At 43.2% G+C, this 27,833-nt stretch overlaps 2 protein-coding genes across 4 annotated transcripts in view; both read right to left on the bottom strand.

Moving 5' to 3' along the window:
- PAWR (pro-apoptotic WT1 regulator) overlaps positions 1 to 5,597 on the bottom strand; it is an 84,476-nt gene extending 78,879 nt beyond the window's left edge. Inside the window, exons 1-2 of one of the 2 annotated variants that reach the window (XM_074827154.1) lie at positions 5,458 to 5,597; positions 4,452 to 5,109 (exon numbers count right to left, since the gene is read on the bottom strand). In XM_074827154.1, the coding sequence (XP_074683255.1) occupies positions 4,452 to 4,955 (504 nt within the window). In that variant the 5' untranslated portion in view covers positions 4,956 to 5,109; positions 5,458 to 5,597. Of the gene's footprint in view, positions 1 to 4,451; positions 5,110 to 5,308; positions 5,422 to 5,457 lie in introns of those variants that run through there. The other variant, XM_074827155.1, reaches the window with a different exon arrangement.
- Positions 5,598 to 19,994: 14,397 nt separating this feature from the next.
- Positions 19,995 to 27,833, bottom strand: part of PPP1R12A (protein phosphatase 1 regulatory subunit 12A) — a 121,941-nt gene continuing 114,102 nt past the window's right edge. Inside the window, exon 25 of one of the 2 annotated variants that reach the window (XM_074827152.1) lies at positions 19,995 to 22,144. In XM_074827152.1, the coding sequence (XP_074683253.1) occupies positions 22,058 to 22,144 (87 nt within the window). In that variant the 3' untranslated portion in view covers positions 19,995 to 22,057. Of the gene's footprint in view, positions 22,145 to 26,635; positions 26,789 to 27,833 lie in introns of those variants that run through there. The other variant, XM_074827151.1, reaches the window with a different exon arrangement.

The following is a 27,833-nucleotide window of genomic DNA, read 5'->3' as shown; positions in this document are numbered from 1 at the left end:
TCATTTAACTTAATCCTTAGGTAAGGAATCACTAATAAAGACACTGCTGAAGGCAAGCTTCTGGTCAAAAGAGTCCCACCATTAGTATAGGATTCCACTCCTCTCTCTAGTTTCCAGCCATTCAGAGAAGGACTTCAGTTCCTCTATGAAGTACCTAGTAATTGCTATGCTTGACACTTTTGGCATTTAAATTTTCCTTAAGTTTTTCCAACCGGAATGCAGCAACTTTCTGTCAGTCTACACAACTCAGCATGCTGGACTAGTCTAGCACTAGGAACTCTTTCTCTCCCCACAGCAAATGCTCATTGCTTTCTGCTTACTTACAACGCTGTCGTTCAGTGAGACACCTACCAAACAACACACATGCAGTGCCTTCTAGAGAGGCAGGCAGACAGACTCCTGGTGGCATGCCAACGCTGTGGTTTCAGTAAGTCATATCCTTATTGCTGTTAATAAGAAGACAAGAGATGAACAGACTGGTTGAACATCCTATGCAGACTCCACATTTGAATCACTTCTAGTTTTTACTCTATTAGTATCTCCAGTACTTCCCACAAATGGGTCAGGAGACTGTTATGTCTCGAATCTGGCAGCTTCACATACAAAATACACAGATCCGAGTTCTTTACACTTTTTCAAATCATTCATCACCCTGTTAGCAACAGAAGAACACTTCTGAATTTCGATGACTTCCATCTGGTCAGGTGAAAATCTAAACTTTGACTGTAAGCACACATTAAATAAAACCCACCTATCTAACTGTCCTTCCTAGATGGACCAAGACGTTGATTATATATACACCTTTTTTAACAAGGTAACCACAAAATCAGTTGTTACTCTCTTGGTTGGGGTTCAGAAAAAAACCACAGGCTATGCCAGCAGAATCCTCCAGTGTAAACAGTTACAAAAGTACAGCTGCACTTTCACCAGTGCAGCTTGTTTTGCTTGGAGCACAACCGAAGAATTACTATAACAATACAAAACATAACTCTAATCCTATATGTGGGTCCTCACAAAACACTGTCAGTGCAGCATAACGGGAACTCTATGTGTTTTCTGGATAGATACTAGCACAGCTGTAAATGAGAAAAACGTTACAAGTAAGCTTAACACCTGCATCAAGCGAATACCTGAGAAAATTTCTAACATAGCTAAAAATGGTTATAAAGCTTAATATTTAAAAAAAGAAGCTTACGTAGTAATGATAATTACATACAATTTGGTTACCTTTCACAACCTGAAGAACTGTTCTGAGGCAACAAAACCCAAATCCTACAGCACTTTAAACTATTTAGAGTGAAATCAACTTTCAAGATTCAAAAAGCTATCAAGAAACTACTTTACCACCACTGAAAAGGTAAAAAGCTGCAAGTATTTCAGAAGCCATTTTCAAAAGCCACCATTACTTAGGTAAGCAGGAGTGCTGAGAAGATAAAAAACAGCCTTTACTTCTATCACCATGGCCTCTAAAAAGAAGTGTTGTCACTACTCCCAACCTGTCATCATCTGTTTTCACAGCTTCCCTTATGGTTTCTGTCCTCCACCAACTTCAATACAAAATACGTTTAAGACACAGAACTGTTTAAGACCTAGCTCTATTACCTTCCTATTGAACAGAAATTAATCATTAATGAGTAACGATCTGCTAGCATTTTTCATGCCTATTTCAAGATAAGTGAAACAACACAAACTTGTACTTTCCTTATTCCACCACCTTTCATACCATTAAATTCTCCAGCTGCATTGAAATAACTGAAATTAGATCCTACTTCTTTGGGGTAAAAAACTGGTTTTGTATTCCATTTTGGGCAGAGAAGCTTCTAGGTACTATGTATCTATCTCCTTTGAGTATGTTTTGTCGACAGCTATCCATTTTAATTTCAGAGTATCAGAATCACCTCCTCTTATCGTTGTTCTCCGCCACAGTGGCACGCTGATCATAAAAGGGAGATGGTATAGCATAAAATGGCAACTCCATTCTAGAGAAAGACTATTTTCTTGAAAAATAAGACAATAAAACACCCTGTAAAGCTCTCAAATAACATCTCCTGAAAAGTAATTTTAAAACATACACCATGCAGAGCTACGAGTGCTAAGTGGTTAAATTCAGTGTCTACTACTACCAAGTCACTATGTATAGTGGTAGTAGTAGTAAAATAGTAGTAAATGGTAAAGCTATGCCTAGCAAGACAGCAAGAAACCGTAGCGTTGCAGTTTTTGAATGTGACTATTCCAACAAGTCAACATCTACATCACAGCTTTCCTTCGTCCAAGAACTTCAACCAATCATGCTGAATCAGTGCTTTAAAATACTTTCTCCTGAATAGAAATATGAAAGACAGTACAAGTAAATACTCTGCAAAACATTCATTGATGAATAATTACTCACATTTGACACTGGACACACAGTTTTTGAAGCTGTCCACCATCAGGAATGATCTAGTGTTCCCTAGTTAAATAATTCTTAGAAATGCATGTGGAAATGATTAAAAACATTTAAGAAATGTGAAATGCTGAAGAGAGATAACTTTGCTTAAGTATATGCCAGTCAAAAATGCAACACTTACTACTAGCAAGTTTCCCCAATAATACCTTGTACAACAGGTATCTATGTTTACTAAAATTTGACCCCAAAAATGTGATGGAATGCTTAATTGCTAGTTAAGTTAGTTACAAGCAATTAGTATGAAGATACAAGAAGTCTCCAAGAAGCACCAATACATGGTGACTGGCAGCAAAGTTATTAGGCCCTCAGAAGTATGGGAGCGAGCAAGAACTTGCTTCTCAATGCCTAAAGATGTTAACCTTAACAAATAAACCACCCTTAACAATGCAGCAGAAACTACAGTAGCAAATTCACACATAAGATTCTAAAGGCTGCTGAGCAAGGAATGTGTTTTCCTGGAAAGCAAAGCATATTTTGAGCAATATTTAAACAAAACAAACAAACAAAAGCCCCAACCACCACCAAACACACCAAACTAACAAACCCCAAACCACACCACCCAAAAACCACCAAAGGAACACTAGTTCAGGAAACTAGCTCAAAGAACTAGGACACCAGTCTCAAAGAGCAAAAAGAAACCCACCACCCCAAAACAAAGACTGGGGACGGGGTACACAGCAGAGGCTCCTAAAATACGATGCTGTACAATGCTTGCTGCAATGTGCAAAACCATTAACTCAGCTAGAACTAGTTTACTTAGGGAAATAAAGTTACAGCATTTTAGGAGTTCCTACAGAAGCACAGGTGGCAGGTATTTCAGGGGCTTTGTATAAACAAACCAAGCACAGTCTAGGAAGCTTGCATGCTCTGAAGCCAGATAATTAGAGAACTCACTTGTATTCCTCATTTTCCAAAGCAAGAACATTGAAGACATAGGCCAAAGCACTTCACCTCAACCTAAAGACTATGCAAGTAATTAGCCCAAAAGACATGAAGATTTCTACTGTTCCTAAAACTTATTCCTCACCTTCCAATACCTTCTCGCATGAAAGTGTCTAGATGTCACAAAAAAAAGATCAGTGACTTTGGGTATGAAGAACATGATTTCAGTTTCTCCTGCAGCTTTAGAAACAAAGATCTTACTTTCTAGTGTTATTTTAATAATCTTTAATGTTAACCAAAAGAAGAACTGCAAGTTTTTTTTCTACAGTGATGGTGGTCATCAGGATTAGTGCAAAATTGTAGACTAAAATCCAGCTCTGTTCAAAGTTTCCTGCGGCCTTTCTTATTACGTGCAAAAAAAAAAAGCTAAAGACTTAGTTATCATTCTTCTGAATTCCTCTAGGAGTATTATAAATCAATGCCAGACTTTTATACTAGTAGCAAACCACAGAGGACAGTGGTGTTGGCTGATGAAAATATCTTCCCTCTGCCTTCAAAAAAATGCTCTTTAAACCACTACATTTTTTCCAGTGCAGGAAATTCTTTTGGATTCCAAACTGAATAATATTTACACCTGAACATCTCTTCAGAGCTGATAAATCAGTTTTCTTTCATTACTATTGTTTTGATCATACTTTAACAGGCACGTGTCTCGGTTCGATCATCGAGAAGCCCTAGAAGTCACCCTCTGCCAACAAGACGACATCAATTAAAAAAAAAAAAGCCCCAGGCCGTGACAGGTCTGAAGTATTTAGAATAAGCGGCCCCTCGTCCGTTCGGCCGCCGCGCTGTGGGACCGCAGCATGCCCCCCGCCTCCGTGCGGGCCTGCGCGCCCCTCCCCGCGGTCCAGGGGAAGGCCCCACCAGGGCAGGCAGCCCCCGCCGGCGGCCCGGGCGCGGCCGAGGGGCCCCCGGCCGAGCAGCACCGGTGCGCCCGCCCGCCGCCCCCGCGGGCCGAGCCCCCCGTCCGCACCGGGCGCTCCCCGGCCCGCGGCGGCCCCGGCGCCCCCAGCGACGGCTCAGGTGCGGTAGCGGCGGCCGCCCCGCTGCCCCGCGGGCTCACCTCGGCGGCGGGGATGTTCACCACACCTGTCGACCTCCTCTTCTCCCTCAGCTTCCTCTTCTCGATCTGCCCCTTGCCCTTCCTGGCGCTGGGGCCCGAGCTCTTCCCCTTGGCGGCCAGCTTCTCCTCGCCCTCGGGGGAGCCCGGCGCGGCGGCGGCAGGGGGCTTGGCGGCAGGCTCAGCCCCCCGGCCCGCGGCGAGGGCCGCCGGCGGCTCCTTGACGGTGGCGGCCCGGCCCAAGGCGGCGCCAGGGAGGCCGACGCAGTTGACGGCCCCGCCGGCGGGGGGCGCCGCGCGGTCGGGGGGGGCGGCGGGGCCGCCGGGGGGCAGGTTGTTGTTCAGCTCGGCGGAGGAGGCGCCCGCTGCGGGCCTGGCCTCCCCCGCGGCAGCCGCTCCCGGGGCCGGCGGCGCCTGCTTCGCCCGCATCTTCTCCCGCTTAGCCTTCCACTCCTCCAGAAAGTCCGTGGTGCTGCCCCCGGCGCTGCGGTAGCCGCCGGTCGCCATGTTCCCGGCGGGCTGGACGGCAAGAGCGCCCCACCAGCACCTCTGCCGCCACCCGCCCCGAGGCGGCTCTGCCGCCGCCCGGAGAGGAGAGGTCCCGGCGGGGCGGGCAGGAGGGACGGGGGCGGGGAGAGAGACGCGGAGAAGCACAAACACCCTGGAGAGAAACAAAAGGGGAGACGTGAACCGTCCCGCAGCGATGCCCGTCCTCGTCCCGCCGTCTCGCCGACTCCCCAGGAAGCCCCCCCCTGCCCGAGGACGGGTCTCCATCACCGCCCGCCCTCGCCCGCCGGACTCCCGCCGCTCGGACCGCGCCGCCCGGCGCAATACCCTGCGCCCGCCGGGGCTCCCCTCACCCCTCGGCGCGGGGCCGCCCGGAGGTGCTCGCCTCCCCCGCTCGCCGACGCCCCAACGCCTGCCCGCCCGCCACGGCCACGACGCCCGCGAAGCGCCGTCCCTCGCCCCCGGAGCCGGCGCGTGTGCCATCCCCCCGACGCCCGCTTGCCTGCTGGGGGACCGTGTTCCCGCGCGGGGCGGGGCGGAGGCGGCCGGCGCTCACCTCCCGCACGGCGGGGCTGCGGCTCGGGCGCTCCCCAGCGCCGGCGGCACCAGGTGAGCGGCACCGCCTCCCGCCGTCCCGGAAGGAGCGGCGCGGCCCTGGGGCTTCCCGAGCTCCCCCTCCCTCCTCCCTTCCCTCCCCCTTTTCCCCATCGCGGCGCGGACAGAGCCGAAGTCAGGGCGGAAACTGCCGAGATGGCCTCAACAATGGGGTGAGGGCGGGGAGGCCCCGCCCGGCCCGGTGCGCTGCGCGCCGCGACCTGATCGCGCCGGCAGCCGGCCCGCCGCGGGGCCCCGCCGCCGCTGCCCCGCCACCTGCCCCGGGCGGCGCCAGCACGGGGGGGGGGGGGGGGGACGACACGGACCCCGGCTCTCTCGACGAGCGGCAGCGGAGCGGGACAGCGCCAACCGCCCGCCCTCAGGCCGCGCTCCCGCTTCGCGGGCAGCCTTAACGGGCGGCGGGCGGGGGCTGCCAGAGCCCAGCCGTGAGGGGCTGGAGGAGGCGGTCTGGTGTCGCCCCCCTCGCGGCCCGTGGTGGGGGCTCCGCCAAACCCGCCCCGCACCTGCCGGAAAGCTCCGCTGAGGGGGCCGAGGGGCCCGGCGGCGGCCGCCGAGCCGCGGGGCAGGTGCCCGGGGCCCGGGTCTGGGGCGGTACCGGCGGCGGCTGCACCAGCGGCGAGGCAAGGAGCCGCGTGTGCAGCCCGGCTCGGTCAGCCTTTGGCTTCGGCTGTCACGAGGGAAACGCCGCGCTGGGGACAGAAGCGCTGCTTTGGCCTGAAAACGTGGTGGCTGCGGCTGCGCTCGCCTCGTCGCTCAGCGGGGTCGGTGCACGGTGGGAAGAGCCCGAAGTTAATTGCTCCCGCAGCAATTAAATAACTTCCTTTCGTCCGCGCCTCTGGTGGGCAGAGCAAAGTGACGGAGGGGAGTTCGCTCCTGCAGGCGGAAGGTTGGGAAAGCGCCTGGGCCTTCGTGGTGTTACAAGAAACGAGGATTCAAGGGGTTTCCGCCAGTCACGCTGCAAAAGCTTGAAAGATGTCTCGTGTATAAATAATGCAGCGTTCTGTGGGGAAACCTAACTGGGTTAAATATTAGGAAAAAGGCATGTGCAGGGAATGTGACGGGACCACGCTGTATCCATTAAACAGTTTGTGGAGGTGATCAAATGACTAAACCTGCACAGAAAACTTGCGTTTTTGTCGTTTTGCTGAATTCACTGTGTCTTAATAACACCCTGAAAATTGATCGTGGTATTTTTGGAATCACTGCATTCAATAGATTTCTGGCTTGCTTAATCCTGCTTTATAAAGGGTGTGCTGAGGGGAATGAAGGGGTGTATTGGTGCTACCTTTGCAGCAGTGTCAGGACAAGATGCAAGCTTACATCAGAGGCAGAGGAAATCCAGATAGCCTGGGTTTACACAGCTGGGAGCACTTTCTCACCTTCTCATCACCTTTTTTCTCTCAGATTCAGTCCTGAATTTATCTGCCTAGTTAATAAATGTCATTAGGACTTCAGAATATAAACTTGGTTTTGGTTTCTTTTTACAGGAAAAAAAATACAGATGCTACAGATAGAGATAAAAAATATCTAGTAAAATGGGGCCCTAGTTACCTGGCACTAGGTTCTATGCACCCCACAGTACAAATAACAGGCTTAGTCCATGTAACCACTTTCACCTTAGTGATGTCTCTACCCCATTCTCTTCCACAGTAGTGGGCACTGTCTCAGTCTTCTTCGCCCTTCTGGTGATCATTCATTTACTTGGACTTTTCACTTAACTCATATCTCATTTCTGGTCTGGTTTGGGTTTAGGGTTTTCTTTTTGTTTTGAAAGGGTGTTTAAATGTTTGTATATATGGAAGTTATGTATCAGGATCCTCAGTGCAGGCAAAACCTCTTATCTTTCAGGCTAAACGAAAATCCCAAAACAGAACAAGTCAGTTGTTCTGTGTTGTGCTGGAAAGCTATAAATTGGCAGAAAAGTAGATGGTGAAAACATAGTTCTGTACTAGCTCTACTCTTTAATACTCAGGAGTACAAAATTGGTAAAGTTGGTCATCCTTCTATTTGCAGATCAAGCGCTTAACAAAAAGTTGGCCTAATAGAAGTTTTAACTAAGCAATCTCCTGAAAAAAACATTCTTACCCGCACTCTTATCTGTAGAGTTTTTAAGTTAGAAAACTAATCGGTTGTATTTTTAGAAAACACAATTTAGAAGATGGATCCTTGATGTGAATTCTTGTACGTCTTTCCCATTCTGTCATTTTTTTCTGCTATACTATGAAGAACTTTTCCTGAGAGAATCATGTAACTGTGACAATACCAGTATTTCGCCCCTCACCGATTACACCCTGTGAGCAGCACAGCTGGCCAAAAATGAGTAAAAAAAGTCAGATTAGAAAGTCGTTACTTATAGTATGTTGTGTATGTGGAGAAATACAGCAATGTATTTCAGTTCTCGGGATACTCTCAGTTCTCCGTAACCCCACGTCTCCCCAGCTGCTGCCTGGGCCCCTCTCGCTGTGACAGTCCTTAGCAGCTAGCAAGGCTTAGACGTGCTCGCCCCACTTCGCATCTTATCTGCCCACCTTTCTTATGTGTAGGAGGTGCCGTTGCCAGGCTTTAGCTGCATCTACCATTGCTGTCAGATTTTTCTCTAATCTTCGATAAAAAACATTGTGGGGTTTTTTTAGTGCCAAAAAGGCTTTGTGTTCCTTAGAATCTGTTATATATTAACAGAAGTTATGTTGTGGCGAGTGAGGTTGGGCTTAAGTGCCCAATGCAAAAATGCTGACTGTCAGATGTTTGCATCTCAATAAGGTTGTCTGTGCTGGAGAGCTTTCAGGGATAAAGTCCCAAATAGTTTAAGTATCATGCTGCATGTTTTCCTCTGCCACAGCGGAGAACAGCTTAATAGCTTGCAAACATTTTTAGAACAGCAGTTTTCTTACCAAAAAAAAATCTTCAGGATATTCTTAAGGCCTGGAAATACAATTCTTTTTATTACCTGCATTTTAAGCTGGCATAATGACAAGGGTCCCTCAGCCTTAAGATAATTGGTTTTTATATATTCAATATTATGGAAAGAGAATTTCCCCTAGAAGTAGAATTACCACCAGGATTGGGTAGGATGATCTTGATCTTCTTTGCCAGGCAAAAAACAAACAATTTTTCAATTTAGAATAAAACCCATCATTTATTCTTAAAATCTTGAGGAAATTAAGTGCCTTTTGGGGTTGGGCACTTCAAAGCTGGTTCCTTTGTAAAGAATTGCAAGGTATTTAAGATTTTTGTAATTTCTTCTAGAGATTCAACCAAATTATCCAGCCTTATTAAGGTCCTGTGTACAAGTTTATCTGAGCCATAATCTTTTCTGAAGTGGCAGTTTCCAGGGGCTGGAAAATAAAACAGTGAACACAATAACATATTATTGGCTGAGGAAATTAAGGACAACATCCAAATTCCTGCCTAATGTCTGGTTGCTCATTACCATCAGGCTCCAAGCTGACCAAACATCTGTTACACCCACTGGTGCTGGTGTCCACTCCACTGAAACATTCCCTCCCTCTCACACTCTTTGGCATCTGTGGAAGCTCTCCCCAAAGCCTCTGTTGAGATTACTGTATTTGCCTGCCTGTCTTAAACATACATCCTTCTGCTCTGGACTTCACCCCACCTCTGCCTGTCTTACCTGAACTTCCATGAAACTCTTTCTCTTAGTGCACCTATCTACCGCTTCCCATATCTGATCCCCTTTGAAGTCCATTCAGGCAGCCTTCTTCATGTTTCTTCTCCCAATACAAACTTTTTCAGTCACATACTTGCTCTCCCTGCTTTATCACTCATGCTTTATTAAACTAGGTTTATTAAGCTTGCTCCAGTGCTGTCCCATTAAATCTTCCATCTCTGCTGCTTTAAATTTCACCTGCTGGATAATCCTCACAGCCATCACTGTACCTCAGCTAACCTATCTACCTACCTATTTCTGCACTGTTCTTTCATAAATGCTCTTGCTTAAAATCGCTATGACTCAGTGAAATCTTACTGCCATCTCTTCATAGAAATATCTGTTCCTCTTTTCATCCATAAAATTTCAAAAACCTCTCTTGAAACCTTTCACATAAATCTCTTACCATAACGTCCCTCTAAACTTCCAGTAAAATCCTGTAAAATCCCCACCCCAATCCATGACATTTCTAATATCAAATCTCCCCCTAAAAGTAAAATAATCTTCAAACATAGTACCACTATGCCTCTTGACTCTTACTTCTAACCTTTTCTTACTAATGCTTTCCAAGCTAATGCCCAAAACAATGCTGTCCTGCACCAATACTTCTCTCTCCAACCACTCTTGCTGCCTTAGACCATGTGCCTAGGATGAGACAGAACCTAGTGAAACACTGCAAGCATCTTCCTCCTTGCACTCTTTTGTTATTCCCAGTTATATCTCTAACAGAACATTTAATGTCTCTGTATGAGGCAGGCAAAATAGTTTAAAAAATTAGGTGGTGCTCTGTAGTCTTGACCATTGGCCCCTTTCCCATGACTTCAGAAGATTCATTTATAGCAGATCCAAATGAAGAAGGCATGAAGCTGTGAAGGGTAATATGGAGGTGCTGGTAGTCTCATTTCTGGACAGTGAAGTGATTGCATATTTTGTCTCTAACCAGCTTCCTTTTTTTAAGTATGTAGAGGGAGTTTTTATTTCTGTTTACATCTGTACTGTTTGCTTTTCAAATTCTCTCTTAATCTTTGTTTATCTCTCCTAACCTACCAAATTCTGTTATCGCTTGGTCTTGGTTAATTTTGTGTTTTTGCCTAAATGTGGATAAACTGCTATCCCTTGCAATTTAATACCACTTTCTGCTACTTCTGAGCTATGCACGCTATCTAAATCCAGGAGGCTTAGCCTATCATCATGGATTTTTATTTCCTCAACTTTTCTTCCAGAAATTAATTAAATTATTCTTTTTTTCCCCTCACTGGAGCTTGGTGTCACAGCGCTAACCTTCTGGCCAGGCTTTTCTCTGTAAGGTTCTGACAATTAATTATGATCTAGTCACTGTAGTCAGTGGTTTAATTGGATTACTTTCTTACGACTTGTGCCTGGAAACTCATACAAATCTGACAATCCCACTTTTACTGAAATACCAATTTTGTCCTATTCGCTGTGCTACTGGCTTGGATGCTTAAAACTTTGTTTTCAAGTTCTAGGGCCTGATTTCAAATCTTGCATGTAAATACAATAGAGCTTTGTGAAATAGCTGAATCTATCAGGAGGTATTAGCATTCAAGATCAATCCTAGAGTCCATCTTCTAGTCTGGTTTCTGTATGTGTTTTACCATTCTTGAACTCTGCTATCATTTGACCAAAAATAACTACATAATTTCTTTGAACTAGTTTGGTTTGACAGACAAATTAGTATTGTTTCTTGCAGCAAAGTTCATTCATCTAGATGATGGAGGAGTGCAGTGTGAAAAGAAAAAAAACAAGCTTATGGAAATAAGTTTGCTTGATTTTTTCAAGTATTCATCTTAGAGTATGAGAAATTAATGTAGAGATTGTCATCTGTCTCCAGCTGGCAGTTGTTGGATAAGAGTGACACTGGGGATAGGAATGAATTCAATATCTGTGCAAATGACTTCGAAGGTGTAATGAGAACATTTTCTGCCACAATTCACAATCTCAGTCTGTAAGATGGTCTATTGCCACTTCTCGAGTTCTGCACGATATGAAGGTACAGCCCAGTGGCTCAGCTTATCTTACTATTCCTTGCTATTTGTGATGAAGTTCAGTCAGCATAGCTTTGAAACATTGAGCAACCATGCTACCTCTTTTTCTGCCCAAACAGATACTCTCTAGGGTCAGATTTGAACAGTGAACTGGGTAAGTATGCCCTAGAGCCACCTGTTGAGGAGTGGGGATCAAAACCAGACATGGTCTCAAAACCTTACACAGTGAGGTATAAGGAAATAGAGAAAAAAGGACACTGACAAGCCTCACGGTGCTTGAGAGAGAAGGGAGGAAAGTGTGGGTGCTGTAAGGCAGGCTATAAATATGCTTGAGGACCAGTTTGCAAAAGGCATGGATAGCAAATCAGTAGGGCCAGGATATGATCATGATAGAAAAGAAGCACTCAGAGGACACAGTTTTTGCATTATGGCCCCCACTTTTGTGTTCACAGTGAAGGAACCTAGGGAGCATCTCACAGCAGAGTTCTTCATTGTGGAGGATCCATCGAAATCAAAGTATCGGAAGGAAACACAAGTAGTTAAGAAATTGAAAAATAACAAATTGCCAAACCGAGTGGCAGTTAAAAGTAGCAGATGCCATTCAGTGTAGGTAAAGTGTAAAGTGACTTGTGTAGGGGAAAAGTTTCTAAGGTAACAAGCTACCTAGGCATACATGAGCAGTGCTGAGTCTGTCAAACTAAGATGCTCCTGCAGGGTGTCCATGCTGCCTCACAGTAAGAATACGAGGGAGCATAACACAGAGGAACTGGATTTGTCTGTATGCTGGCTCGTTGGTCCAGCCTCCACACTTGGCCTTTTGGGAACAAACTGCTTTCAGACAGAGGTGCCTCTGGTATCTTTGTATTCCTCTGAGAGCGAGAGTTCATGTAGTCTTCCAGATGTAGGCTAGCCTTGGGTGATTTTCTGGGGCATGTCTTTGTGCCACATTGTCCTCTAGACTCCTGAGTTCTCAGGGAACCCCTATGGGGGCAGCTGGGCTGCCACCATCTTAGCTAGTAGGAGAGCCACTAGGTTATCAAGCTGATGTGCCATCTGAGATACTGTCTGTCACCTTGGTAATGAAGAGCTGACAGTACCTATTCATAGGACAGAAATAATGTAGGTTTAAGTTACTCTTAACCTTAAGTTATCTGAATAACATTAGCTTTGTGGCTTTTCATATTTATGATACGTTTCCAGCACCTACAGAGCCTCTTCATTCTTCTTAAAGACAGCGTTCTCTGACCACACTCACCTCTATACAGCTAACTCTCATTACAGTTTAAAACGTTGTTAAATAGATTTTGGTCCACACCAAAGACAATTCAGTTCCTGTCTTTCTGTATCTCCAAATGTAAGAAAGCAAATGAATAATCAGAAACCAAATCTAGTGGTTACAGGCTCACTGTCTGTGTCTTGTTGGTACTGGTTACAATTTAAAACCCTTCAGGGCTTTTTTTTTTGAATGAACAACCCTCTAGCTCTTAAGATTTTTTTTTATTTTTTTGAAGGTCCAATACAAACTTGGTAAAAATTAATTAGGTCTCTCAATTCTCACTGTGTACCTCTTCGTTAAACTGTTGTACCTGCATCATTTTGATCTAACCTTATGCAGGCGACAAGCTGCACGCAGTAGAAAAGTGCATCACCAAACATATGCAGTGGGCACAAAACTGTGTCCCAAAAGAATCCTAGTTAGGGCTGACAGATCTCCTCAGAGAGCTGACTAAGAAACTTGGCCTTCACTGAAATGCAGTAGATGATGCATGCAGAATTTAGTGTGATGGCTTTTTACAATGCTTTGTTTGAGCTATCCGTTCATTTGGCGATTATTTTTCTCCCGCACCGCAGTATTCCAAGGGCCTACTGTGTTTCATATGACGGAGCGTAACGAAGTTGGCTTGTAAAAGGAATCAGGCAGATATTTCAGGAATTTAGTACTGGTTATTAGTAGCAATCATCTGGAAGTGTCCAAACCAAACACAAACAGCAATCAATCAATGGCTGTGACATATCAGTGAGTAAGCGGAGGAGGGGGAAACACTTGGAAGAGTTCATAGTCTGTGTGTGTGAAACCAAACAGACTACAAAGGGAGAGAATAGCTTAAAGAACATAAAAAATAAAGCATACTTTGTATTGTTAAAATGATGTTGATATATTATGAAACTTATTTCAGTTATACATGGCCATGCTATAAACATCTAGGATGAAACCTTGGGACTGATTTTTTGTGTGAACAATTGGAACAAAATCTATGTGCCTACACTGTAATGATTTTATATAAACAAATGTGGATAATGCTTAAAATCTATTTTTGTGTTTTGCTCATAATATACATTCTTTGCTGTTCCAAGGTGAAAACTGCTGAAGTGTTTAAGATTATAAGCTTTGAATACATATTGAAAAGAAGTGTTAAGTTAAAAAGTTACTTGAAAGAGGACAGGCCATATATTTTGTCCTGCCCACAAGCAAATCCACAGCCAATGCTCAGTTTATACTATTTATTCCCAAATTAGGCATTAGCACCCGACAGGTATCCCCTTATCTGTTTGCTTTATTGCTGGACACTCAAAAAGAGATGAAAGGAAACTGAGGAAGAAATAGTGAATGGCTGTTTGCCTGCAAATACCTTGATGGGTTGAAAACAAGGGAAGAAGTGTAAGACCTTTCACTGCTTTCACCCTGAAACGGTTTAGAGGTATGGAGGAGAAAAATATGAAAAATAGTGCTAATTCCTGAGGAGGAAAGTAACTGGATTGAGTGGGAACAGGTGATTTTCTAGAGTGCTTAGTTTATTCCCCTTGGATTTGAGAGAAATGAGGGTAGGTGGGAACTAAATGGCTGAGTAGAGACATTTCTGCTGAGTAAAGATTAGATTATCAATGAAAAAGAGATCCAGTGGTCAGGAAAAGATTAATGGGTTCTTTGAAACCATTAGGGATGTGTTCTTCTGAGGAGCTTGCGATAAGGTGGTCAAGGAAAGGGGGAGTGGAGGTGAGTAACAGAGATGGAGGGAGAGCATGCAAAGCATCGAGGCTGCTGGAGCTGTGGAGAGAGGAATTGTGGACAGTAGCAAAGTCAATAGAAGATACAAGTGTAGAGCAATTAGCTCAGGGAGAAGTGACCAGTGATTAGGCCTGAAGGGTGAATGAAACAGGAGAGAAGCAGCAAATGAGGAGAGTGCAAGAAGCAAGCAGAAGGATGGGAGATGGTCTAAGGGGGCAGAAATAGGCAGCAAGTACCAGAACAACTGAACGAGAAGTGCTGGGAACTGAATGTCCAAGGAGGGTCTTGGTGATCTGGGTGGCACACGGGAGCGACTGAGAAGACTGACAGCTGAGATGAGCAGAAGATGGAGGAGAGCCTGTTTTCTGCAGCAGCTGTGGCATGTCAGTAAGCTTGTAGTGACTTGTTAGTAAAATATGAAGGGAGTTCTTGCACTCAGTGTCTGCATGTAGCAATTCTGAGTGCTACTCCCCAGACATGGAAATTCAGAGAGCGCTCAAGGTCCCAGGGGAAGTGGTTTCTGGGCTCTTTTGGTTATTGTGACTATCACCAGGGATAACAGGGAACATAATTAGACCTCAAAGCCCTCTCTTGCACAGAAAATAATTGTATATGGTGGCTTGAAAATAGGGGCAGAACCCTATCCATGCAGAGCTGAGGAGAAAAGGTTGAAGACACGAGAAGGATGTGCGTGCCCACGGTGTGCTGCACATGCTTGCAAGGCAATGAACAGGGAAGAGAGATTGTAGGGGGCAAAGGGAGGACTACAAGGACCTTGCAGTGTACAGAATGATCCGGTTGAGCAAGAAGGAGTTAACCAGTGTTTTGGCATTTCAGCCAAGTGCAGTGCTGCTGTGAACTGCTGGCTTGACAACTTTTTATATGGAGGATTATATTTTTTGCTGTACCTCTCTCTCGGCTGTAGCAGAGCCATCCTGTGGCTCTTGGTGAGTGTCTGTTCCTAGTCTGTAAGTCTTTTCACACCGTATGGAAGCGCTCCCTGTGCAGCAGGTCCCTGTCTGCGCTCACCAATGGCTCCATGCCCCCAGACCCACTGGCCAGCCCTCCTTGGGTTACAGTTGCTGCCTCCTGATGGGATGGATTTCAACTCACCAGCCAAGCCCAGAGCTCTCTGTCATTCCCAGGGTGTTAAATCATGCAGCTCCTTTTGCAGGCTTTCAGTACAAGATATTTAAAAGAAGTCCTTGCCACATTCGGACTCACTCAGTACATCCCTTGTGTCTCAATTAATTTGAGATTGCTGTTCTCTGCCACGCTTTATCTAGAGCTGGCTCAACTTACAGCAGAGGCAGAATTTCCTCGAGTCGCTGTCGTTTGAGCCATTCCTACGTACCGCTGTCGGGGGAAAAAGAAAAAAAAGAAAAAGCTGTAGAAACCATGCTGCCCTCCCTCCCAGGCGAACACCGGCCGGGTCTCAGACGCCGTGCCTTGCTGCCTGGCTCAGAGCTGTCCGGCGCGGTGGCAGCTCGCCCGCGGAGAAGCAGCGGTAGCCCAGGGGGAGCCCAGGGGAAGCGAAGCCGTCTGGTGCCACCTCCCGGCTCAGCCGCCCGCCGACGGCCCTTCCCCGGTCCGGGCTCCTCCACGGGCTGAAAACTGACCCCGGTGTCACTGTTTCTGGGCAGAAACTGGTACGGTAATATTAGCACGTCAGTCCCTAAGTCCCATTGCTTCCGCCTCCCCCCACACCCTTCTCATTTTAAATAGAGCTGATCCTTTTTTATGCACGGGGCTAAAGCATCATCATAAAAGCGCCTAGTGAAAGCTCTCTTATTTTCATAGAGCACTGGCATTTTATACAAGGGGAGCTGAGGATGAGTTACTTACTAGGCAATTTACTTAACATAATGCAGCATCTATAGCCATGGATTAAGCGGGAGGAAAGAATAGTGTAATTTACTGCTTTTCATACAGCTAGAAATAGGTGAGCTGGTAACAGTCAGAGAATCTTGCCCATGGTATCAGCAGTTGATGTAAATGTGGATTTTTGTTTTTAAGCAAACTCACTTTTTCATTAAATCTTCTTTCTCAGCAGTGACTAGACTGTGTGTAAATGTGTATTTTGTACCAGCTGATGTAATGAATTCCTGCTCTTTTCTTTGGAAGACGGGGTGCAGGTCCAGGTAACCACTCACAGAGAGCAGAGGCTGTATTTTAGCTGTAATGTAGCAACTCCCTTAGATCAGGTCTGTCTTTTCTTGAGGTAGAGACATACCATTAAAAGAGTGGTATAGAGTGTAGACACAGATGAGGGCAACAGGGCTATTTTCTGTTTTCTTTTGTGGGGAGATGAGGGGGCAAGGGGAGGCTCAGCAGCCAGCCGTGCCAGGGGTCCCGCCAGAGGCAGTGCAGGCAGATGGGATGCACAGGACAGCGAGATTTGCAGCAGTGTCTCCTTGCACTGGTTTGCTAAAAGAGGAATTCAGTGCAGTCTCTGCTCAAAGGACTCTGTAGTGGAACAGGTGGAGTGCTGAAAGACAGTACCAAGGAAATAAATAGGTTCTTCTCACCCATACTGCCCCCTCATGTTTTTTTTTTCTCCAGCAAGTAAAGGGAAAAGACCACACTGGAAGATGAATTGTGCTGTCTTGGCTAAGTAGTTCTGCTAAGCCTTAAGAGGTTTGCAGAACAGACATGTAAAACACAGGTAAGGTGGGTGAAATAATTAGAGTTGGAATGTGGGGCTTTTGTCCCTGCTGTAATTATCCCTGGGCTAGATCAGAAACATTAGACATCCAACAGGTGATGTTTTCAGAGAAAAAAATGAACAGTTCCTCCTTTCTCTAAAGGCTACATACTTTTCCTATCTAATCAGTAATACAAAATGGGGAGGTGCTGACACAAGCAAGAATAGCTGATGACTTCATCAGTGTGGCAGCAGCTCTCCCTTTAAAGTGTGAGCAATTCATTGGTGGTTTGGGAAAGTTTTGGTTTGGTTCGGTTTGAATTCTGTCTTCTATGCAGGAAGCTTCAGGACTGTTCTAGTCTTACTTTAAATCTGTGCAGAGGCAGAGCACAATACTCTTAACAAACCCCAACTGCTGCTCTTGCAATCAAAACAAAGGTAAAGCAAATGGCTCCAGTCACCAGCATTTTTTACCCTTATTAGTGGCTTTGACCTAAGAACTCGAGGAAGCTGAATCACCATAGCAAAATGTTAACATTGTGTACATGACCATGAGCAGCGAGGACTTCTGAAAAACTTAAGCAAATCGTTTCTTCTGTCCCCCAACAGAGTAGCTATTCCTGCACGGGGAACTGTAATTTCACACAGGTGACCAGCAGAGCTGCAACAAAACTATTCTAAGATTTAAAGCAGGTGGGAAAGCAACCCTCTACAATGCAGTTACAGCTGTTTCTCCACCCTCTTTAAAAACAGGCTTCACAAAAAATTCTGTAATGTGCATATGGCTGTGGGGTTTTTCTTTGTTAAACTGTACGTTGTGTAGTGAATTTGTGTCGTGTTTTGCTGTGACGGTCCTTCAGACTGTACCTGGAAATTAAATTTAATCTATAAAATTTACTAACTTCCTAGTTGCACATTTAAAGTGTCAAAATTATTTACTGCCCATGCTGCATCATGTCAAGTTAGAGAAGCTGGACCTACCCTGAAAAGGGGAAAAGTGACTTTCAGTGTAACTAGAAATGTGGCTGCTGACACCTTCCATACTGGACAGGCTTGAGACCAAAGCTGCCAAGAGCCCTCGGCACCCCTCACCCCACGGAGGGCCTGGGCACTCTCTGGGGAGGCCCAGCTGGAGCTCCCAGAACCCGGGGCTGCACCGCTTTGCAACAAGGCAGATTTGGCCACCTCTGTTTATGCTTCTGCCACAAGACCACAAGCAACACAACAGAGACAAAAGGGTGCATGTTCCTTTCCAGAGGAGCTGGTGTGCTACACAGGTGGGCAAAACCTCAAGATACCCATAAAGGAACTGCAAAGTGCCAGCTGTGGAGAGCCAAGCCACTTCCAGGATCACCCAGATCAAGTACGAGTCAGTGTAATGATTATTTTCACAGTCATTTCATTGAAAAAGAAATTAATACCGCCTCTGAGCAGTATTACAAGCCAGCAGCAAAGCATAATTCATACTGTTGGTAGCTTTGGACAATATTTCTCTGTTCAGGAGTTCGGATGCGATGGCACTCTGAACTCTGACTTCAGGCCAGTTTTGTTCTGATGTGTCCCCTGCCTTTCTCCATGTGAACTGTTCCTTTTCTGACATGGTGTTGCCTTTCCATGTCTGGCATCGTGGCATACTTCCTCCTCGCCACCTGCTTTTCTTTGTGTAGATTTCCTGTCTACTGTCACATGGATGTTTTTGGCATTAAGTGGTGCCCTCACTCTTGATTATAAACCTCATGGTTAAGTCAGCTAGCAAGAGTAGGAGCCATCTTGTATGGAGCCCATTTCTGTATGGTAAAGGAAATAATTAAAATTTCTTCCTTGATGCACATCTCCTAAAGCAGGTATCTTCAGCTACCCTAAAGCATCCTTTTTTTCTCTTTGATGACATGTAAATAGTTACCCTTTCTAAAAAAGAAACAAGAGGACTCTTGTTCTATGACAACACATTTGCTCTTAAAAGACCACCAAATGGACAGTAGCCAGGAATATTGAACAGGTAAGATTAATACCTGTTGGTTTAATGTTCATCTGAGCACAAAGGTATTTTTAAAGGAGAGAAACACCAAGAGTCATGTTTTGTACTTGATGCTTAGCAAACAAATGCACCAACCTACACAATGTGAATTATAATCGCTCTTTTTGGAATCTGGCAAGGAAATAGCAAAAGTCTGAAAGCGGCATGTAGTAGGAACTAGGGAGGTCCAGAGGGAATTGTTTACCATGAGGGAGACGAGGTGGGAAAAAAATGAAGTTCCAGCTCCTGAGGCTTTTCTTCTAGGTAACTGCTACTATCTGGAGCCGTTAAGGTCAGGCAGTCCTTACACACCACGCTGCCTCCATCCTTCCTGCACTCTGCTGCCAGGGCTGCTCTCCCACCTGCAGTCACTCCTCTTTCCCTGGTTACGGCTTCCTTCATGGCTGGGGCTGGTTCTGGGCATGCCTGTTGCCTCTAAGCTCTCCAGCACCAGCTACTTCCATGCCTCTGTGTGTATTGGATGTTAATTCTGGGACATAAAGATCCCTTTCCACACTGTGGCAAGTCTAAGTTGCTGTTTTGAATTACCACTTAAGCCATTAGTTGCTTGAGGAAGCTTGCCAGAGTCAGCAGCCAGCAATAATGTATTTCTCATATGCAGACTGTCTCCTAAATAATAAAATAGTCCTCCACTACCCATTTTCTCTTTGGGTTAGCTGGATTTTTCTGGGGATGTGTTTGATCTGCAACATGATCAGTACGATAAGACGGTGACACAAGTTTAGCAACTGCTTTCTGAGATTCAGTTAGTATCACATAAAAAATGGTTCTCAGATTCTGCACACAGACAGGTTTATGTAAAATATATAAACATTTGTCCAAGTTGTTACAGATTGCATAAATATGGCATTTTTTACTGTTGCATTTACAGATGTGCATGTACAATGATGTGCAAATAATCACAATTTGATTACAATCTTTGAAAGGTACTTGAACCTTGCATCCAAGTAACGCAATGAATGAAAAATGCCCACCAAAGAATTTAAATAGCAAACTTATAACATGGTTTAAATTCATAACAAATTTCAATGTCTTCTCAGTAAAACTTTCACACATTTAAAATAGTTTGTATTCATTTTATTTGTATATGTCAAAATACAATTTTTTTTTCCAAAATAGTGGGTTTTGCAACTAGTTTCATGCAGATACAAGGTCTGCTCAGTACTACCAATAAAATCAATATAGCACAGTAGCCATTCATTTTTTTAGATATAAAGAATAAATAACCTAAATATAAAACACTAAAATATTAGAAACACGTATTTAATCATTCACAGGCACCCAAACTTTACCAAATATAATCCAGAATATGCCTAACTGTCTTGTAACAGAACTCAATACGTTGCAGCCATTCAATTCTTTATTTTATGTTAGCCTAAGTCAATGGAAGTCCCTATGGTTCAGACCCACCTCTCATACAGATCAATTACAATAAGATATCTCAAACTATCTGTGTACCTTTAAAATCAAGAATCCTGAGCTTGGTAGTAAGAGCATAACCTTACATCTTCAAAAAACCAATCAACAGAGAGAGGACATCATGTCTTCCTTACCAAAACATATCCCACCCCCGTAAAACTAATCCCCACCCCCCAAGTAGGCAGTAGAACACAATGACCTTTTTAAATGAAGGGGTACAAATTCACATTTAATATAGTATACAATATAATCAATAATACAATAGCTACTACAAGCTTTACAATGTACAATTTGTTTTAATGGCTGATCTGTTCAGTGGTTTTAGGCAATAAACTATGTGCCAATAGGATGTCGTATTTTGAATGGTTTAGTGAAAATATAAAAGCTGTTTCTAACAAAAGCGATCTTCACTTAAGTACTTTTTTTTTGTTTTTAAAGGCCACTGAAATGTATAAAATGGTCTGACATGATGGTGTTATCAAATTGGATGCCTTCTCACATGGCAACAACAGTGCATATAAACATTATGTGAGTGTAATGGGTTATGTTTTTCAAATGATTTAGTACATTACTTTGGCTAGCACAACAGTTTTGGACAGCACTCAGATAAATACAGGTATGTGAAATGTAGTGAAGCAGTTATATTTATGCAATTTTTTATTATGGTGAACACTATCAAATGAAAAAAAAATGGGAGGAAAAGATAATAAAGTATTTTATATAGTTTAGAACTTTTGTAAAGATAGGGCTCCATACAATGTACAATGTCTAAATTCTTTATACCATAAAAATTAATGAACTTTGTTAAACACACTATTCTGGAATAGCCTAATTTGCATTAACAGACATTTGCAATAGGGAAATATATTCAAGCATGCCACGTGGTGGTCTGAAAAATCAAACCAGTACACATTTATATATACAGCATCACTCAGTACCTGCTCAAATGAATGTGACGATTACAGGATCTAACATCTTTCACTACAAACTTCTTTTTTTTTTTTTTAAAGTGACCAATAAAGGCAGAAAACAGGACTCTTAAAATATTTCTAGTTTCAACTGACTTTTAAAGCATTTTGTATAGGAAATAAATGCATATTGCACAAACAGTGAAAGCAAATGTTCCACCAAACATCTCTGTTCCAGGTGGTTGGACAATACAACTCTAGGTAGCTACACAAATACGTAATTTAAAAGGGTGTGTGGTCTCTGCAAATGGTAAAGCTGTGAAAACACTGTACAAGCAAATCTGGTACATGAATAATTAGAAGGGAAAAAAGAAATCCAAACTTAAGATTTAAGGAAAAACTGAGTATAGAAAAAAACTGGGAATTGTGGCACAACAAAAACATTATTGAGTAACTGTCTTCTGTGAGAGCTGAAAGCTTTTGTTGATGTAAAAGTGTTTATGTACAACTAAGGCTTACTGGTTAAATATCTGAGGCGTATCTGGCCTTGAACACTTTCCTTATTATGCTGTAGCTGTAAACAAGATTTCTCAGTCATTTTATCTTCTCAGCAGCTGCATTTTAACAGAAACAATGATCTTGATACAAAAAAACACACAGGTAAGAGGGCGTTTGGCAGGATATCTGAAAATGACAGTCTCCAAGGGATCTTCCCACACTTCCAGTGACTGCCATACTATGGTCCACTGGAGTTACTAGTGATGTGCAATACCATTACTTGCTGCTGTAGTAAACCCTTTATTTGGAAAGTTTGCTTATAACTCTGATCAAGGCCCCATTTTCATCTTTTAGCCTCTGGTTGTCTGCCTTCAGGTCTGGTAGCATCTATGAAAAATGAAACATGATGGTTATTTGCTATTATACCCCAAGTAAAAGGAGCAAGACTAGACAAGCACTGGACATAAAAATCTTTATTCAGCTTAAACATCTTGGCAGTTCTCCCCCTCCACGTCAGCAGTTCAGAAAAATCTCACCTTCTAGCATGATACTGTTAAGAGTTATAGATTAGGAGTTTTCATTTGCTTGGACTAGGTGCACTAAAACTTGGTGGTGCAGATGACAAGCCTCTAACAAAAGCATTTATAGTAGTGTGAGGAAAGTAATGAAATGCTTCAAATTACAGTGCAAAACAAAAAAATGCTAATTACCAACAATTTAAAGAGCTTGTCTATACTGCACTTGCACATTTTCAAGAAAACATGCTGTGGCTAAGCATATCTACCACTGTGCTCTTGGATGACTTCATCCTGATCAGATAGTGTGATTCAGTTTGTTAGCTCATAGCATTAATCTTCCAACCACTTCCAAACTCGTGTTGAAGCACACATCCTATAATTTGAGATCATATCGCTGAGCAGCATAGTTCACACAAGATCAGATCACTGAAAGAGATCACTGAAACACCAGGCTGCATACTCAGGCATACAAGTTAGGAGATGGCAAGTTAAGGTTGCCACAGGAGATGGGTGACACACAAGCACAAAAGCTGGAAGGCAGAAGCCAAGTGAGGTGAGAGTTGGACAGGATCAGACACGAAAGGAGGACAAGTCAGTGCACAGAGGTTTGTACTGGGAGAATTTAACTTGCCAGAGAAACCAGAAGTAATCTCAGCAGTTCCCTGTATCTACAGTCACACACTGATAACAAACCACCTATAATACTCATGGCTAAATTACGTGTATGGTTTCTAGCAGGAGGTTTACACAGGAGTTAACAGCCTATTCCTGCACAGCAGTTACTCAGTAACCTCAAGTGCAAGTGCATGCAGGAGGTCTAAGTCCAGCTAGTGGCCTATGTTAACAACTGCTACATAATTTTTCAGGATGAAATTTGCTTGCCACTAGTTTTGCTTTCATTTCATTCAAGCAAAACTATACTTTCAACTCCATTATATTCAGAACATTATTATGGAAAAGAAAGAACTGAGAAGATTAAAAATGCAAGGTTAATGAACTGTGCATTACAGTAAAGGCTTCATTTACCCATCTCCTCTAAAGGATTCCTGTCCACACTCAGTTCACCAAACAGCAGACCCTCTCACAGAGTGAAACATGATGGTGCACTGAGGATGCCCAAGGTTATAGGATCTCTAGCTTATCTACCTTCAAATACCAGATTATGTGAAAGGAAGACGACAAGAGTTTTTAAGAGGAAAAAATCATTCTGCTAACCTGGATTCCAGCTCTGCTCCATGGCGGAGCTTAGGGCCAGCCACCTACACTGAGCTCCCAACAGAGTCAGAGGGACGCTTCCATGATAGTCAAGTGAGAGCTGTGCTCTCAACAGAAAGTACTGTAAAATGCTGATTACTTTCAAAAATCACATGAAGGTGTTTGGGCAACACAAGTAATCATTTGGCAATTTTCAAGTATTATCTGTGTTAAGTTCTCTAAGCTGTAAAAAACAACTACTGTTTTCTGAGAAACACATGCTAGGGGTCATATCCAGATAATAGGCGCGTGTACCATGCATTTGTTCATGCACCTGTAATACTACGATAAACCTGGCGTTATTCTGTGACCTGTATCTGCAAACAATGAAACAGCCATTTGTTCAGACAGAGCAACTAAAACTTCTCCTTCCTCCTTTTCGTTCTGTTATGGACTTCATATCAAAAATCCTGGGTGAAACCAGAACAGCCTTCATCTAGCCATGCACAAGGAAGTAAGGCAGTCTGGTTTTGTTCTTGTTAAGTGGGTATCTCGACAAGTGTTGCGTATGCTTTCCAATAAAACCTCAAAGTAACTCCAGGAATGTCACAGTCCTCATGCAACTTACTGACTAGGGAGCTGCAGCCCATAATGCTTCATTACATACAGGCAGACCCAGAACAGTATATTTTCTGAAGAAATATTTTAACAAAAAAGCTGCTGTTCAAATTCAGAGCTTTAACATAATTCAGTACCATTATATGTCTGCAAATCTCTCTAGATAAGATTTTAATCCTGATTAAACTAATAGGTAGTATAGGTATTAAGAAAATATTTTTTCTTTTGTTGTGAGTCTGCTAAAGAATAGGGGAAGACCAGTAGGAAACAAAAGCAGTTATGAGTAACAGGAACTGGATCATGAAGGATAAGCTCAAGTAACCTAAACTACTTATGCTTCTTGTCTATACTAATCCCTGCATACTTTAAACCTAGCCAAAGACATTTATACAATTGTCTTGCAGCAGTACATTCCTATCGTACTCAAACTTCTCATGAGGTGACACCACACACCTTTAATGTGCAGAGGCAGGGAAAAAAAGCTTTGCAGTAAATTCAGTAAAATTACAGGTACATACTGTACTTAACACTTTGAATTCCAATTTGCTTCCCACTAAAATAGCAAAGTATCTTCCTGTGGTGAGATTCTTGAATAAGATTGCAAATGCCTACCTGTATTATATAACTAGCTAGTAACTTCACAGTGCTGTGGTTGATCTCCTGACATATGTGGAGCCAACTTAGATCTGTACAGTAGTAATGTCTGTGTTTGCTGGAGGATTTAACAGTTTTTACATACAAAACAGCTTTTTAAATTAAGATTACAAAAAGCTCACGAACTGTTAAGGTACCCGTTCAGATTAATCAGGCACACTGCTGTGGTTAAACTACTATCATAATGTCAAGCCTCCCTGTCGTGTTTTCATTGCTTTTCTTTCACTAGCAAGGGTCCTCAAGCTCCACAATGATCTCCCATTGAAAACTCCCCCTACAAAAAGGAATACTGAATAGTTTTCTGTGGGTTAACACCCTGAACTGGCTTACCATGGTTAAAGGAATGCCAGTGCTAGCAAAAAAGATGGTATGGACATGTGGCTGTGGACAGCAGTCATTAGATTAGCTCAGCTGTGCTGAAAAACCACATTGTTAGCTGAAGCTGATGCAAGACGGGCTGCCCTAAAGGGACAGCTCTCCCTCCTCATGCAGCAGTATGCTCCTGCTGCTTCCTGTGTGTTAGTTTGGCAATTCAATAATACTGGGGTGAGATGGATCAAGTAATATAATGAATAAAGGGATTTGTTTTCAGCCAGGTCACTGAGCTGACTTAACTCACTCAGCAAGGGTTAACACAAGGGAACATGGAGGAATGCCGCCCTGGACCAGGAACAACCTTTCTATCCACATCCTATTGTTAGATCAACTCCAGGAAGACACTTCTCTTTATTTCATGCCTCTTAGTGAGGAAAACCTGAGATCGGACTCTGAGCAGAATGAAAAAATGTACGCTCATTGCCTTGCTTCTATGTGGGAAGCGGGGTAGGCGAGGGGAAGCAGTTTAGCAAGAGTCACTGTGCAGAAGGAAAAATATTTTTTTCCACCTATACATCTTAAAAGCTCACTGAAACCTCCACTCTATATAGCTGTTATATAAGAGGAAGAAGAAAGACATACAGATTTGGTGTGGAATGAAACCACATTTTGTTCCTCATAGAAGTTTTGAATCTTCAGTGTGTTTCTGAAACAGCCCTGCAATAATACTAAGGACAACAAACTGGTATTTTTGTTCAAGATGAAACTCAGAACAGTTCATACCTTTAACAGAAGGGAGCTGAACCAGATGACCAATCTGACACACTAGGCAGGGTTATTTTGTGTCTGTGTTTGTACAGTCCATGCATTATAGGATTCTGGTCCATGACTACATATATAGCAATATAAATCAATAACCTTAATTCAGTGCTAAAACTGGGTATTTTAACTTGTCTAGATAAAGATAAGGATTGGCCAGAAGCACATGGGAAGCTGATATGTGAAAGTATTAATCATCTGAAATTCCAATACATTTCTGAAAGCAAGGCTTTGGTCCCCTCCAAACACTAAAACACTCAAATATAAGAAATAAAGTTGCTAATGCAACTGTTCAGGAATGCACAGTACTGAAACCACTTCTCAAACATTCTTTAGTTGAGACTAGATTTGTATCAATTCTATGCACTTGAATTATACTGCAGTAAGAAAGCTCAATTCTTAATTTCAATTTCTTAGAAAACTAGAGGCAAATCTATCTACTTGAGCATTTACTCAAACATCAAAACAAGGGACTGACTTCAGTGTATCCTAGTGCTAACTCAAATCCTTTCAACTGTTGCCAAGGTTTTAGCATGTCAAAGGTCTCCTGGATTATTGCCAATTCACATAAGCTTCAGTGCTAGTAAGGACAATACCACACCATACCAACACATCTGCCATACCTGTAGTTGGTACACCAGAACCATGCTTTAGCCACACTTCCATAACCGAGCAGCAGTAAGTCAGTTTCTGACACACAAGTGTTAATAGTAAAATTCTACCCAAGCAGAAACAGAATGTCAACACCTGCCTGGCTACACAAAGGAGAAGGAAGAAATTACAAGTCCACAGAGCGCAGTTGCCTACAGGACCCTGACAGCTTGGCAACCACTCGGGTCAAGGCCCTATTCTCAGTCACCAGTCGCTCATTTATGTGTCTCAAAGATTGAATCTGCTTTATTTGTTGCAGGTTCTGCAGGAATCAAAGAAACAGGAGTGAAAATGAGAAAAAAAGCCATGTATATTATGTTTAAAAGAACTAGAGATGAGCAGAATTGAAAGAAAACTTAGAAGAGACAGTTCTGTTTAAAGTTAGATAAGTCGCTGTGAAAGGAAAGTATCAAACAAGTGGCACATTCTTGAAAAGCAATCTCAGAACCAGCAGTGATTAGTCACAGCTTTCCAAAACAGTTCAGGATACATTAACAATGAGAGCTATTCCTGGAATTCTTTACTTAACATCCTAATTGCACAAACTAAATCTCCTATTCAAAAGTCTGTAAATAATGACACACTTATACTTTTATAAGGTGGTGCAACAAATGATAGGAAGAGTATTTCATCTTTAATTCAAAACTTTCACATATTGCTTATTGAAAGTAAGCTTTTGAAAAAAGGCAATATATTTGCATTCTCTATTTTTCTCGGAAGCCCAGCCTTCCCTAACAGGAATTCACAGGTTGATGATAGAAGCTCACATCCTGTCTTCCACTATTAGACACAATTATTTTCCTCTACTATAGTTTGCTTTCTACATATTTCCCTTCTAAAGACCCCTTGAGGAACCACAGACCTTGTGTCCTCCCTTACAGCAGACTATCTTGGGCTGAATCCAAGGGAGCTAGAGGCATTGTGGTTGCATTCTGCCTACATCTGCCTGTTAGCTTCAATTATTTCAACAAAACTTCGTGCATGTATTTTAATGAAAAGTATTTGGAAGTTAATGCCATTTCCAAGCACCAGAGGGAGCTCAAAAATGAGCTGGAAAGGAAACTTTTTATTAATCGATGACAAGTATCAAATGTCAAAACAGCGGTACTTCTTTAAAATTCTGGAGTGCAAAAATGTTTTCCATTTCATCATGTTCCACTAGTTTTCTAGTCATATTTTCATATCCAAGGACATAATATGAAACAAACTTGCCAAATTTCTCACCCCTCTTAATTGTATCAGAGGACTTAACACTGATAAACCAGAAAATAAGAAAAGTCATATCATGACTGGTTAAAAAAAAAAAA

This window comes from Strix aluco, chromosome 5 (genome assembly GCF_031877795.1).
Source record: "Strix aluco isolate bStrAlu1 chromosome 5, bStrAlu1.hap1, whole genome shotgun sequence".
In the NCBI taxonomy this organism is placed as follows: Eukaryota; Metazoa; Chordata; class Aves; order Strigiformes; family Strigidae; genus Strix; species Strix aluco.
Note: the sequence above shows the minus strand (reverse complement) of the source record. Positions and strands in the feature narration are given on the sequence as shown.